The sequence below is a fragment of the Bipolaris maydis genome (genome assembly GCF_028858645.1).
Source record: "Bipolaris maydis strain C4 unplaced genomic scaffold PSV08scaffold_21, whole genome shotgun sequence".
NCBI classification, from domain to species: domain Eukaryota; kingdom Fungi; phylum Ascomycota; class Dothideomycetes; order Pleosporales; family Pleosporaceae; genus Bipolaris; species Bipolaris maydis.
In genome coordinates, this window is record NW_027093877.1 from 1 (window position 1) to 15483 (window position 15483).

The 15483-nt window shown below is 35.8% G+C and overlaps 3 protein-coding genes across 3 annotated transcripts; 1 reads left to right on the plus strand and 2 right to left on the minus strand.

The window, feature by feature from the left end:
• Positions 1–6415: 6415 nt before the first annotated feature.
• On the minus strand, positions 6416–7517 carry PSV08DRAFT_375476 (uncharacterized protein; the record flags this gene model as incomplete). The annotated part of the gene is made up of 6 exons (XM_066093303.1): positions 6416–6517; positions 6608–6676; positions 6848–6957; positions 7003–7006; positions 7134–7206; positions 7333–7517. 6 exons carry the CDS (start codon positions 7515–7517, stop codon positions 6416–6418), a joined length of 543 nt encoding a protein of 180 aa, XP_065947893.1.
• A 734-nt stretch (positions 7518–8251) lies between these two features.
• On the minus strand, positions 8252–10264 carry PSV08DRAFT_375477 (uncharacterized protein; the record flags this gene model as incomplete). Its single annotated transcript, XM_066093304.1, has 12 exons — positions 8252–8554; positions 8594–8620; positions 8660–8676; positions 8845–8884; positions 8957–8999; positions 9033–9138; positions 9310–9346; positions 9404–9475; positions 9578–9649; positions 9728–9814; positions 9899–10084; positions 10169–10264. The coding sequence occupies 12 exons, from the start codon at positions 10262–10264 to the stop codon at positions 8252–8254; spliced, it is 1086 nt and encodes a 361-aa protein (XP_065947894.1).
• Positions 10265–11327: 1063 nt separating this feature from the next.
• PSV08DRAFT_192076 (uncharacterized protein) lies at positions 11328–14956 on the plus strand (the record flags this gene model as incomplete). The annotated part of the gene is made up of 9 exons (XM_014217100.1): positions 11328–11423; positions 11496–11643; positions 11710–12035; positions 12072–12721; positions 13115–13212; positions 13309–13442; positions 13530–13869; positions 13963–14103; positions 14277–14956. The coding sequence occupies 9 exons, from the start codon at positions 11328–11330 to the stop codon at positions 14954–14956; spliced, it is 2613 nt and encodes an 870-aa protein (XP_014072575.1).
• Between the last annotated feature and the right edge of the window lie 527 nt (positions 14957–15483).

The window sequence follows — 15483 nt, forward strand, 5'->3', positions numbered from 1 at the left end:
AATAATAATAATAATCTAATAATACTAGGTTTAGTAGTAGAAGCAAAGGTTTCTTTATAGTTTATATATATTATTGTAAAAAACCTTTAGCTACCCATCTAGCTTTATACTTCTTAATACTATTGTCTAGATTAAGTTTCTTATTTAAAACCCATCTACCTTTAATAATTCTATTATTAACAGCAGGTTTAATAATTAAATGCCAAGTATTAGATTTAATTAAATCGTCTACCTCTATTTTCATAGCTTTAATATATAAATCTTTATCTTTTCTTTCTAATACTTCTTTAAAGCTTTTAGGTTCTATTAAGCTATTATTAATAGAAGTATTAAGAATAGTTTCTAAGATAGAATTGTGATATAGATTTTTATAATCTAATTTAGAATTAATAATAGAGTTAATATAGTTATTTGTTTTAATATAACTATTATTATCTTCTATTATTATAGTATTTAAGCCTAGTTCGTCTGAACTATAGTCTTCTTCTATTGTTTTATTTCGAAGATTTTTAACTTTTTTAATAACTCTACTAGTGTTTTTAAACGGTTTATTTAACTCGTCTTCAGAGTTATTAATATCTTCGTTATTATCTAAGTTATTATTAAACTTAGAATAGATATCTTTAATATTTTGATAATTATTAGGTTTAAAGAAGTAACCTTTAATTATTTTACAATCCCTAGAGTTAATTACTCTATTATTAATAGGATTATATAATTTGTATATATTATTACTTTCAAATCCAACTAAATAAAACGCAGAAGCTCTTTTATCTAGCTTTTTACTCCAAATTTCAGAGTTTTTATTAAAAGCTAAGCTACCGAATATTTTAATATTTTTAATATTAGGCTTAGTTTGGTATTTTAAATAGTAAGGAGTTTTAAAATTAATAGAACTATTTGGCGTTCTATTATATAGGTAAGTAGCTGTTAAAATAGCTTCTCCCCATAGAGATTTAGGTAAATTAGAATTAATTAATAAAGCTCTTACTTTATTAATTAAAATTCTATTAATAATCTCTGCTGCTCCGTTTTGTTCAGGAGTATAAGGACTAGAAAATCTAGTTTTAATACCTTTATCTTCTAAATAATTAAGTAACTCTTTAGATTTAAATTCATTATCTAATTGTAGAGCTTTTACTTTATTATTATTAAAAGGACTTTTATTATCTAAACTATTACTAGTTTCTAGTTCTAGTTTATTAATAGTTTTAGATATAATATTTACTATATCTTTTCTAGATTTTAATAGTTTTACTATTAAATATTTAGTATAACTATCTCTAAAAGTAATATAGTATTTAGATTCTCTAAACGTTTTAGGCGTAATAGGTCCACCTATATCTATATAGATTAAGTCTAAATAACTAAATACTTTAGTAGAAGGAATAGTACTTCTATTTTTAGTTAGCTTAGATTCTATACAAATAGTACAATTATCTAAGCTAGCTTTAGAATTACTAAAGTCTTCTTTATTAATAATAGCACCTATAGTATTATTTTCTAGGTATTTAATAGCTTTAGTATTAATATGCCCAAATCTATAATGCAATAGATCTACGCTATTATTACTATTAAAGTCTATTAAACTATTATTATTATTAGGACTAGTATTATCTAGATTATTATCTAGATTTGTATTTAAAGCTATACTAGTTCTATCTTTAGAACGTTGAGCATAGAAGGTATTAATACCATTAATATAGCTACCTTTAGCTATTAATTTAGAGTTACTATCGTAAATAAAACTATTATCTTTATTAAAAGATATATTAAAGCCTTTACTAGTTATTAAACTTAAACTTAGTAAATTAACGCCTAGTTTAGGTACGTATAGTACTTTATCTAGTCTAACAACTTTATTAGAACTAGAAAACTTTATAGTAATAGAGCCTTCACCGCTAGCTAATATACTATTACTAGTATTACCCCATTTAATATAAGTAGTAGAGGGATTAATACTATTAAATAGTTCTTTAATATAGCAGGTATGGACTGTGGCTCTACTATCTAAGATAAATTCAATAGTTGAATATTTTTTATCAACTACTTTTGTATTTAAAATAACTTCTTTATTTATATTTTTAGTAGTATTATCTTCGTTATTACTACTAACAGTATTATTAATTGTTTTATTTGTTTTTAAATGCGGGTGTAATAGAAAACAAGTATCTATTAAATGGCCAGATTTATTACAATTAGAACAAATCTTTTTTACTTTATTATTTTTAATATTTTTATTATTATTTTTAGTAGTTAAAGCCATTTCAATATCACCGTCTTTATCTTTAAAAACATTAGGTTTAGTATCTTTAGTAGAATAACTAAGCCTATTACTACTATTATTATAAGTATTAAATTTATTATTACTTTTAATAGTAGTAATTCTACGATATTCATCTAATAAATTAGACATTATATCTTCTAATACTAGATTAGAACTATCTAATCTAATACTTTATGTAATTATTGTTACTAAATAATTATATTCCTTAGATGAATTATTTAATAATAGAGCTATAATAAACTTATTAGGAAGAATAATATCTTTCGCTTCTAAGTTATTAATTAACTTTTTAAAGTGATTAAGATACTGTTCTAAATTTCCTTTAAAAGTATATATAGTAGTATTAATTAGCTCTTTAGATATTAAAAATTCACTACTAAAGCCTTTAGCTTCGTAGAGGTTTTTAAAGTAGACCAAAGTAGAAAGGGGTTTTTAATAAATCTAACTTAAAGTAAAGGCCCATCTTCAAGCGTTAAAAGAATATAACTAGAAGCTTTTAAAGCTTTTTCTTCTAAGTTATTTCTTTCAAATTCAGTATAGTTATTTAAATCCGAAGTTATAGATTCTAAATAACCTTCTCTAGTAAGTAAGGCTTCTAATCTAATAGCCCAAATATTGTAATTACTAGAGCCTTTAAGCTTAGGTAGTTTAAATAAACTTTCTATTTTATAAAGCTTAAACTATCTTAATTTATAATTCTTAAGATAAAAAAAATAAAATATAGCTTATATATAGATAGAAAATATATCTATATTAGCTTAAGAATACTTATATAAAAGTATCTTATATTTATAGTTATCTTATAAAGAATAACTAAATAACCCTTATACTTTAAAATAAAGTATAAACTAATAAATAAAATAGTATCTAAAGTAGATACTAAAGGTAATAGACTCTTTATTTTTAGATAATTAATAATGATAGAGATCCTTAGTTTTTCCCTAACTAAGATTATAATTACTAGTATTTATAAAGTAGAACGCGTTTTTAAGGCGTCTTTTTATAAATATTAATCTAGTAAAATAGATCTACTAAAGCTTATTAAAGCCCCTAGCTAGTTTACTTTTAAAATAATATACGCGGGTAGTCCCACCACTTCCTAAATAGGAATAACGTATATAAAACTCTAATATCTTATATTCCTATAAGTAGAGCAAGCAGGGACTAATACTAGAAAAAGTCTTAGCTAATACTGTTAAACTACTTATTTAGTACTTAGAATACTCTAGTTTCTTCTAAGTAACTAAAATAAATAAATAACTAAAAGCTTCTTTTCGTTCTATATATATAAAAATATATAAAACTACTTCTCCTCTAGTTTTCTATATATAATAGCGTCTAAAGCTAACTTATAAAAGATATATTTATATCTTAAATAAGCTTAAAAGCTAAAGATAACTAAAATATTAGTAGAACTAAAGTATAAGTCGAGTTAAAAAACTCTAGAGTAATACTTAGAAACTTAAAAGAAGTTCTAAGTACTATACCCTTTATATAATATATTATTTATAAAGATATAATATAAATATAAAGTTAATAAAATTCTTTTAAGCTATAGCACCTATTATTATTCCATTATAGTCCTGTATCAGCCGTTGGCTATGTAGGACTTTGGCCGACGGCCGTTCTATCTATTATTATTATTATTCCATTATAGTCCTGTATCAGCCGTTGGCTATGTAGGACTTTGGCCGACGGCCGTTCTATCTAACTAGTTACAATTTGATACTTTGTGCTGTATTGCGTGACTGTGGTGCTTCGGCCTATATCTAGCTAAGCTGTTGCTAGCTTTCTAGACGCCTGGTGCTTAAGAGCAGTTTGGTAACAGGGAGAGATGTAGGGCAGCTAGGCTTCCTTCCAGCGAGCTCTCTTAGGGAGAAGGAAATAGTGCTAAATATTTCAAATTTTTAACTATTCTTTTTTTTTTCCTTTTTTTTTTTTTTTTTTTTTCCTCTTTTGTTATTGTTTTTCTTATTTTTCTTTCTAGCCTTCTTGGCCGAGATGCCACTTTCTTGTTCCTATCCGCGTGCTAGTAATAAAAGCTAATGTAGCTTCTATACCGCTCGTGGTATGGAGTAGTCGTGGGAGTTTGAGTATTTTTTGGTTTAGAGTCTTTTTAAGCTGGTTTCTTTCTACGCTGTAAAAGCCGCAGTATCGAAGTAGGTGCTCTGCAGTTTGCGGTTTCCCACATCTACAAAGGTCGCATTCTCTTCTCTTTACTCTCTTTAGGTAGGAGTTAAAGTATCCGTGCCCTATCTTAAGAGAGTAGAAGGAGCTTAAAATGTCTCTTTTCGTGCCTCTAGGGATTGCTAGTTGGTTTTTGAGCTTTAGATCGAAGATAGCTCCGTAGCTGGTCTTCTTCTCTCTTACTTTTTCTCTATACTTTCTCCACTCTTCTGCCTGGCTAGCTCGTTGGAGGAGCTTAATCTTAGTGCCTAGGAAGGCTAGGCTTGTTTGTGATTTTTTTGGTGTTTGTTTTGTAGCTTCCTTTGCTAGAGCGTCTGCTCTTTCATTTCCTTCTATGTCTGTATGGCCTGGTGCCCATTTTAAGAAGATCTTTGCTTTTCTGTTAAGGATAGCTTTGGCTGCTTTTTGGCACCGAATTACCCATTGTTGGCCTGGCTTATCTGATAGAAGCAAATTACGTATACAATATAACTAAAGTAGATATTAAGAGAATAGTAAATACTATTAATACGCAGGGTAGTGCGCCTTTCTTTACTTTACTAGATAGAGGTGGGTTACTTAAGCTTTGTAACCCCTTATAGATTTTGCATCACTATAAAAGATCAAAGCAACCTAATAACATATACTATGTCTATAGAAAGGAGAACAGTAAGATCTAGATCTTAAAATAGCTCAATAGTTAATGAACCTAAGTCTTAGTTATCGCATTATATATAACAATCACAGTGCCTTAAATTAACTGCGAAAGTGTACCTAGTTACTTAACAAATACTCTTGATTTCGGCTTTAACGAAATAACTTATTCTTATATTAATTAAGCCAACATATGCCCGTAGCGTCTCGGATGAGACGACCGATGTTTATATTAACTATAGCATAGTAGTATTCACTCTAGGGACCACGTAATCCCAACTCTTAGCTAGTTACTATATACACGATTGTGGCATAACACTAACAAATAGCTACTATTCTATGCTTGCGTTTGAGCACATATATTACTCCTACATAATAGCTAGCATGTTATATAATATGCATTTACAAAGGATCTTAGGCACAATGCAAAGGTCTAGGCAATAAGTAAAGCAAGTATACAATTAGTGTCGGTTTAAGAAAACAAAAGTAAGCGCAGCTATTAAAGATGCGATTAGCTACAAGACTTACGTTACTACTATATAATAGGGAACGTGTATGCAATAGATGCCGAATAAACGACGCGTTGTGTAATTATAGCTAAGATGCGGGCCACCATCAGGATAGAAGGTCTCTGTGAGTATTACTAGGAGAAGAGAAGTAATTAGTTCAGTAGACTCACATTATATATAGCATAGCTCTTCTTAAGGCACACATCAAACAGCTATAGGATACAGTACAAACGTTGTACGAATACATTCAAATTAGTCATAACATACTAGTACTACTAGGGCAGAGCTCGGAAGACAATCGCCCACTCTCGCACGACATTATAGCATATATTAATACACTACCTGTGTGCATAAAAACCGGCTCCGACCAGTTACAGCACTAGGTTACAGTACTAAGCTCCACATCTACTTTGTCTCTACGACAATTACAGCTAGAAACCTCATCACTTCTAAGCTTTGCTGTAACTGAGCCTTAACAAAGTAATTTCATGGCGCCTCCAATACAACTAGATCTACTATTAACAGAACCTGACTTAGCACAAGTAGATAACAATTTTCTAGGAAGTATATCAGACCTACAAGAGTTTTCGTCATTTACAGAGGCAGACCTAGCAGAGGCGGCGAGATTGCGTCGATAGCTATAATCAAATCAATCATAAGAGATTTAGTTCTTCTTAACGTTAAGAATAGGAATCCATACATCTAATTAAGGGTAATAAAATTATGTTTACTACATATCTAGTAGTGCGAAATTCTCGTGTTCTAAGACGTCTCCTATATAGAGCTAGAGTATATATACTTATACTGTTCTGGCGGAAATAACAGACTCGTCGTCTTTAAATTCTAAATAGCTATTAAGGAGGTTTTCTATAGGTTCGCTATAGGCCTCCATATTCTTAAACTATATACTACTTAAAGAAACGCGCTCTAGTTTTAGATTATTAGCGTTCCCTAGTTTCCTTAATATCTAGCCGTCTTCTGCAATCTAAACATCTAAGCGTTTAAACTTATAGCATTTATCTAGCTTCAGAACCTTTTCTTTAAAATTATCTCTAACTTCCTAAGCATTTCTTATAGTAGTGCGGACGTAATAGCTAATATCTATAGTCGCTTCCTCAATTGCTCTACTAGCATCTAACAGCTGTTCTCTCTAAAAATCTATAGCGCTCCGTAAACTTCAAAGTTAAGCATTTATCTCTTATAGGCTTAGGTCTTTATTTAAGATCCATACAGCTAATTCGTTTTTCTTACGTAGATAGAGAGCTTCGCTATAACCTAGCAGACTTAACAGCCTACTTACTACTTCTAAGCGATATACTGCACCTCGAAGCATTAGATTTGCTGTGATATTTAGTAATTTATATAGTGCTCGCTAGGGCAGACTACGTACCTAATAGTACAATACAATCTATATCTTAACTACTAGCAAACTGCTTAGTAAGCAATAGCCCCAGTTGAAGTGGACGGACAAAAAAGACATCTTAGAGTAACTGATGGTACTTATTAGGGCTTAAAACCTTAGCTACGCGAAGAAGTATAAGGAGCTTAGTTATAGAAATCGTTTCTAGTCTTAGGGTTTGTGTGATAAAACTGTACGCTATAGTATAATATACGCGCAACGTAGTAGGAATCTTGTATCGTTAAATAGCGTCAGCTATCTTTATAAGCGTTTGCAGCGATATGTGTGATTGCGGTATAAAAGAGCTATAAGCCGACTGGTATATTAAGTGGAAAGCTTTAGGATCTTCGTTAGGAAGCTTGATACTGTTACGCAACGTGCCGTTTTGCGTGGTAAAAAGCTTTTCGAACTCGGATGACGTTTTAAACATAACTGATGAAGAGACACGAAACTGAGTTTGTTGGATCTGAACTTCGACGTCGCCTTTCTCGTAAAGAGTCATACTAAGATTAATTGCGGAAGTCACTGTAAATCACGATTAAGAAGTTGTTTATACACTATCTATACCACAGCAGTATATATAGTAAAGTGGCTAAGGATTCTTGAATAGAAAACACAAGCTGTGCGTCTTTTTCGCATTAGATAGCAATCTGTCTACGCACGCCCTCGTTGGCAGCACCCACCCCTTCACAACAGTGTTCGCAGAGCCACTAATTGGCAGAAGGGTATGCCGTTACCTGGCTTTCTCGGATGCCGTCCCATTTCGTGAACCTCAACAGGTCCTGTAAAACGGAATGCTCACATGAGACGATCATCTATTCGGCGTTTTTCATCTATTCGGCTGTACCGTGGCGCGGCAAGCTTGACCTACCTCAAACGCTATTGATCCCAGCGCTTGCAACACCAATAGAAACGATATCCGATTCTCCGAACCCATGCACAGCGGCAATTACGTTCGTCTTCTTCGTCCGCCTTCCGCTTGAGCCATTTCATCCCAAGCCTAAATCCTTGCAAGGATCCCTGAAGTGGCTCTCGATTCGCGCGCGGCAGAAGACATGACTCAGGTGCATACGAGGTGATTAAACATGAACGCACGATCTGTGCATCTCATCCTGGTAATCGCGACATAAAGGTTACATTACACATTCATATTATCTAAAGGCAATGTTTGCAAAATGGCATTAGTCGCTACTATGTCCGTGCAAAAAAGATCCTAGGATCTTGTCCGTAGATTATCTAGTTTAGGAATATCTTGCCTGATGCAGTTATAGTTGCGTCTGTATTAGATATTGCTACGCCTTTTAGTTCCTCTCTGAGCTGCAGTGCTCGCGCAGAGCTAATCCCGTAACCATCACCAAGAATGCGAACTACTAGAATTAATGTAAGAGCCTTGTGAAGAAAGGGAGGGGATGGTATTGTCTCCTTAGCTAGATTCTCGTCAAGCGCAGTGGGGGAAAAACTCAGCAGTGGATTAAATACTCTGCAAAGCAAGCGATAGTATATCATAGTCAATCCAGTAGCAAGTAACATAATGCATGCCTATCCAATACACCTAGCATTGCCCTACGAGTCTCGTACAAGAAGAAACAGAGCAATAAGACAGACCTACATCAGATACAAGCCCATTAAGAGATATTTAATTACTTTAGGATAGAAGAGACCTCCACGATCCTACCTAGTAATCAGAACACCTAAGCCCGAGTAGATAATCTAGAATAAGCTTATAATAAGGACCTAGAAAGGAATAATAATAGGTGAGATAATAGCATAGAGAAATCCTGCTTGTTTCAGCGTGTGATACTAGACGTATTTTTCAAACTAGAACCTACCAATACAGGAGAGATTTGTAAATACAGGTACAAAAGTGCCCTATTAGAGGTCCTGGCCCCTTCTTCGTATCATTATTTAAGTAACTAATTTGTCAAAGATCGGGCCAAGTACGAAGTTCCCTATCAAGCGATTAAATCTCAGCAGAGAGTTAGCGCTAACTGAAAGGGCTTATAAGAGAATGTAGGACAGGAAGTAGTTACTTACTTTTAGTAGATTCTTAGCCAATGTTCCAGCTAGCGAAGCTCTATTTGTAATCTTGTTCGCGATCGTAGTAAGTCCTGCAGATAAAGAGACTATAAGAGTAACTTAGGTAAAGAGAAAATAAAAATAATAATCTTAAATCTTAAAGTCAATTTAGCTCTTAGAGGAGATGCCCTACTTTCGAACAAAGTATTCTAATACAATAACAAATCCTTTCGTTAAGATGGCCACTAGTGTAGGAGGTAAAACACCCTAGAGTAGACCTAGGAAGGATTCTGGAAGTTCGTTAACCCAGCTCAGCTAAGGTATCGCCCAAGTAATATAAATAATCTAGGAGAGAAGCCCCGCTAGCGCTACTAGTATAACATAAGCAGTCGCCGTTGCTATAATAAGCGTGTTCGAGAGGAAAGTGCGTATAGTTCTATCTCTCTAGGTGATTTTAACATTACTCTATACAACATCTTCCACAGACAAAGGCATTATGCGGGGTGTTATATAACCTAATCTAGTATAAATCACTATTTAACACACCATGTTGGCGGCTAGCAGATTAGCGAAGGTAACAAAGGCAGATCTTAATAGCGGAAACTTCTCTAGTGCTACCTAATAAAATGCCATCTCTTCACTAGTTTTAAGAAATTCCTTCCAATATACTATACTAGTATCTACTTTTTTACGTACCAGCCAATTAAATAGGTTTAAAAGGCTGTATAATCTATAGCTTAAGTTTCTAGGTCTTTTAGTAAGGTTTAATTTCTTACTTCGTTTCTAAATACCTGCCCTGTAGGTCTTTCTTATCCAGGAAATCTCCTCTATCTCCAGTAATCAAGCTAAGCGTTCCCGTCCCTCTACTAACCAAGAAATTAGGTTATAGTCACGATTAAAAGAAATCGCAGTAACCGCGCCAAGGAAGATCTCAAGGTAGGATATAAGTGCCTCTTTGGACATCCAATCATCAAGTATAGATTTGATAAGCACTGTGCACAAAGCCGCGTATAGTAAGTGTTGCCGAGTTAAAACGTAAAATGCAAGCTCGTTCTAGATAACCCAGCAAACTTATACAATAAAAAGCAAACTAAGGATGAGATGAACCCAGTAACGATCTACCTAATTAAGGCCGACATTCGACCATCTAAACGTATCAAGGCCACTCACTCTAAGAACAGCAGTTTTCCCTTTAGTATAGTTCAAAGGAATAAGAATAGGTAGTATAAGCATCGAAGCGGGAACAAATATAAGGGCTAGTGCTCGAAGGTACCGCTAGAAGAAGTATCTATCGAGATGCCCATAACAGTAGTCGAATCGAACAAAATTAGTTACAATGTAGTTTTTCCAGTTTTCGAATGTGTTAACTTAATAATTTAGAACAGTAGCGCTTTAATCATTAGTATTCGATCTAATAGAATGCTTTAAGCTTACTAGAAATCGGGGAACCGCTTGCGGATTATAAGAAACGCAAGAACTTCTAGTGTGAAGATAATCGCAGAAAAGGAGACTAATACAATAAAAGAGCCCAAAGAGATACCTTAGAGCTGCTAAGCTTTAGCAAACGATTTTCTAAAAGTATTATCCATCGCTTTAGCCAGAAGCTTAAACATAAAGTAGATAAGTTCTAAGCCGCAAAGACTCTTCGAATTAATCTCTTTAACGACCTACTCTAGAAATAGCTTAGCGTAACAAGCAAGAGCTCTTCAAAGTGTCGTGCTTATTACACTAGACTAGAAGAGGCTGCTCTACATAGCCACTATAGTTTAAGAGGCGAACATTTCTCTCCAAACGACAGGCTCTAGAAATAGCTTAGCGTAACAAGCAAGAGCTCTTCAAAGTATCGTGCTTGTTACGCTAGACCAGAAGAGGCGTCTACACTTAGCTACCATAGCTTAAGCAGCAAAGATCTGTCTAAACCACGATCTCTAAAAAACATACTCTAGAAAAGGACTAGCATAACAAGCACGACACTTTAAAGTACTCCTACTTACTACGCTAGTCCTTTCCTAGAGCATTTTGTTAGAGACGGATCTTTACCCCTCAAACTATAATAATCATATAGAGCAGCCTCTTCTAGTCTAGCGTAACAAGCAAGAGCACTTCAAAGTGTCGTGCTTATTACGCTAGACCAAAATTAGTAATTTACAGAAAAAGCCAGCTTCATTAACTTAGCCTACAAGTAGACCCATCCGTTCTAGGCCGGACTAGCGCAACGGAAGACAGGCAGCAACAAAAGATAGGCAATCGCTCTTAGCTAGGAAGTCTTTTCTAATAAAGCATAATTAATTGCAGAATGCCTCCTGCTAACCCAGTACATAATTTGCCTATTCAATTCGCTAACACAATAGTGCCAAACTGTGATCTGTCTTCAGCTCTAGATATAATTAAGGTGTGTAAATTCTAACTAAAACGTGCCAAAGCTAATTTTCCTAATAAGATAAAGCGCTTTACAGACAATTAGTTGCAAATAAGCGAGGCAATCGACTATAATAATCTTAAGGCCCTGATAGACGCGCTTAACTACTTAAAGAAGGACGCTCAGCAGAAAATGTCCATAAGGAGAGCTAGCCAAGCAAGCATGCAAACCCATCGACAGCATACATACATAGGTAGTATCAATTAAGGGGTGCGGAGGTCTTCTCGCCGCGTCGCATCCGCTACTCAACGTTCTTTAGCAGGCTCGCTATTTATCACTAAAGACGAGACGGAGTCTAAGTCTAGTAATGAAAACTATAAGACACGGTCTCCAACTCTTTACGAAGAAAACCATGCTGAACACGAAATAAGGAATGCTGCAGCAGAGACTCTAGTGGATTATCCAAGCTTGTTGCTAGTCGACAATGACAGCCAAGCGGACAAGATCCTTCTTGAGAGGAATTGTGGGACTGAAACAACGCAATTAAGGCACTCTATGGGAGAAAACCTATCCTCTCCTACGTCCCATACAGCAGGGCTATTTAGTAACGAGCGAGATGATTATACGGATGTACAGCCGGCGGAGGTCCTTAATGAAGCCTTAAACGCCCAAGATCTTTAGGAAACTAGTGCCACTTCTCTATATCAAGCATTGGAGGATCTAGAAGATGCTGAGGATCAACCGTTTCCCGAGCTTCCATATCCTAGTTTGGCCCATCAGCCAACACTAGGCTCAATAGTGCAGGATGTCTCAGATTCACTCTTCAATGGCGGACAGTTTGGAGGAGATATCTTGAATAGCTTACCCTTACCGCAATTTTTCAACAAAGCATTTGAAGACTTGTATCCTACCTCTATGCATAATAAGGTGCAGGGAGACGTCGAAGAAATCGCCGTATATCCTAACGAACAATATCTAACTAACCAAAGTCACACAGAGAATTCCGATGATAATCCAACGTTTCAAGGCTACGTAGATCTCGCTTATCACTCAGGCTTTCGCCTTCCACAAGAAACTACAAAGGATACAGATTACGTTAATGCTCAGGAGATCCTATTACCCTTAGTTAAAGATCGGCCCCTTACGTCAAGACTCCTCCATAGTATATTATATACGTTACTTCCTGGCCCAGTTCTCATCATTGATCTTTATTCTGATGCATTCGATTCAGAGGCGGTGGAAGGAAGTACCTACACCAATCTTATAGCAATCGTACGTCGAAATGAAGATGCTTCGCCTCTACTTATAGTAGGGCTTGAGAGGAGCAAAACGTTCTTCATTCTTGATAGCAAAACATGGGGTCTGCCACTTCTTAGGATTCCGTGGCTAATACGTCCTGAATGGAGGACGGAGTATATTAATGTAAGTCGATCGCCCACTCGACTCCTAATACTAACTGACCTTCTTTAGCCCTGAAGCATTGAGCCGCACATAGAAAGTACACTACTATCGATTTAGATTGCAGAAGCCTACTTTCAGCACCGGCCCCTCTAGAACGTCCCATCCTCTCGTGATTTACGCCTACGTATTCTAGAGGAGTTATTAGCGCCCTATTAACGCGATTATGTCCTCGAAAAGTGTGGCATCCCTAGTAAACTTATAGGGTCTGAACAGGTTGATACCTAATGGAAGCTGGCCCGCTTAGAGACAAAATCATAAACTAGCGAGGTTTTCTTACTAAATCTAGAGAACTTCGAGCTTAAAGCGTTGCGGGAATCACTTCTCTGCAAGCCTTCCGAGATAAATCGCGGGCGTTGTCTACGTATTTTGTAATGTGTGAACGAGATTGGATCTCCCTATATTCTTGACTTACTCAAACTGGCCTGTACTAGGAAAGACGAATGCTAAGCTTCTTTAGCAATAGAGCAACCTATTTTCGATAAACTGTTCCACATCTATATCTATTTAGATAGGCAAGAAAGCCAAAGTTATATCCTAGTTGCTAGAAATCGATATATTAAATATTGCTATTTTGAGATATATCTGCGTGCTGTCAAAGCGCTCTAGGAGGAGAAGCGTAATAGCATATAAGAGAGGCGAAGAGTCTCAGCTTGAAAACGGACTACTAGCTTCAAGTAGGGTATTTCTGAGATACTGCCCCCTACTCCATATACTGAAGAAATATATCGAGTTTACGAAAACCTCACTCCTTTAGAAAGAAAGAGGCGAGCTCCTGATATGGTTAAAGACGAGATTTCAAAGAAGATCGCAAAAGAATATGGTGGAAATGAAAAGCGGATTCGACGCAATATCAACAAATACATTAAGGATGGGAGAATACTACATCATATTCTGCGAGGTAGAAGGTCCCTAGATCTAGCTCTGCTCATTCTATTTCCAAGCTTTGGATCCGACTCGCCTTCCCTAAGCATAACTGAATTTGGATTGGAGCTTGAGGAGCTTGAGGAGAAGGTTCTTAGTAAGCCTATTTAGCTAAAAGAGTACGATAAAGTTTTATTTTTGATTAAGCTATTACTGACATTAGTGAACAGTATCGATGAGTTGACGCTAGTGGAGGCAGCTTGGTTTGGCGAGGTGTTGCAGGCTAGGCCAGAACTGCTAGAACTGATTCTGAAGGCCGTCTTAGACATTATCTCGAATACCTTAATATATAATCTGAACCTTCAAGGGCGTGATCTAGATAGCTTTCAGAGTAGACCACTCCAATTTTTCACATAGTAGAATGTGATCTTATACGCATTCAGACTAGCGTGCCGTCTTCCCGATTGCAATAATGCTCATCAAATGTATTGGATACTTAGTTTTCGACTTTATATAATTGTCTCGTTCCTAAATCTAATAAATCTCCTTGCCCACTCAATGCAGCCATCTCTTGCACATTTTCGCTACCGGATTATTATCTAAACGGAGAAATGAAGATTGAACCTAAGAGCAATACAAGCAACGAAGACGCATGGCCTTGTTTAGGCGCTATCAGTATCGACCGCCTGAATATGCTTGTATTTTGGGAAAGTTCATGGCTTTCAGCACGTGAGTACCATGTACTTCGTCAAGATGGACATCATAGGTGGCTTGTCCACGCTCGAGGCGAAGACGAGCTACTTATCTCCTGGGAGCCTACAATAGAAAGGAAGTCAATTCAAACCTCGCCTCAAGATTTGATTTATAAATTCTCTATAGAGGTTCGTAGAGATCGACCTGGTTTGCTTGGATATGTGGCGGCGAAGGCTTTACCCCCCTCTTCAAACGTGCGTACCCGTCTTCCAGCATTTCTAGCCTACTGGAAAATTGCCCAAATGACTAAGGGTCTTTTCTTTTATCTGCAGCAAACTTATTCCAGCCACCGGGGCTATATTGTCCACGAGGAGTCAGGCAAAGTTTGGATACAGTGGGAACCCACGTGGGTGGTTTACGAAAACTTGAATGAAAGTAAGAAACAGCAGCTCTTACAAATATCCCATGATCCTGAGGCTATCTTACATCGCTTCCACAAGGCAATCGTTCACTATTCCATGCGCTCGGTGGTACAAAGGCGCATTGGTTAGAGAACAATGAATTAAAGGAGGTTACTTATGCTTGGTTGCTCGCTTCGTGTTTGCGTATATACAGGAGCTGCAAATGCTATTCTAAAGAGAGCGATAGGGAGTATATAACAACTTTGTAACATAAGATAGAAGATGATTTACAAAGTAAATAAAATCCACGCAGCATATTGACGCTATTGCTTCACCAAACATGTCTCCGAATTCCTATCCAGCAGCTGTATTCACCGAGCCAAGCAACATTCTACGCATGAATTCTCCAGTAACAACAAGTGATGAGATATTGGTGGGTAGTTCAACAAAGTTACAAAAGCCCGTGTTGCTGTTCCCACGGTAGCTCAACCTGCGCCAGATACTGCCAGCCCCGGTGTTAGGTAAGATGGCAAAGCAAATGCCACAAGAATCCATTTTCTGCGAATTTTTGCTCTTTTTGTTTATGTAGATAGTGTTTTGAACTTCGATGTTGGTCTCTAGAAGAAGACCTACATATTATTATTCCATTATAGTCCTGTATCAGCCGTTGGCTATGT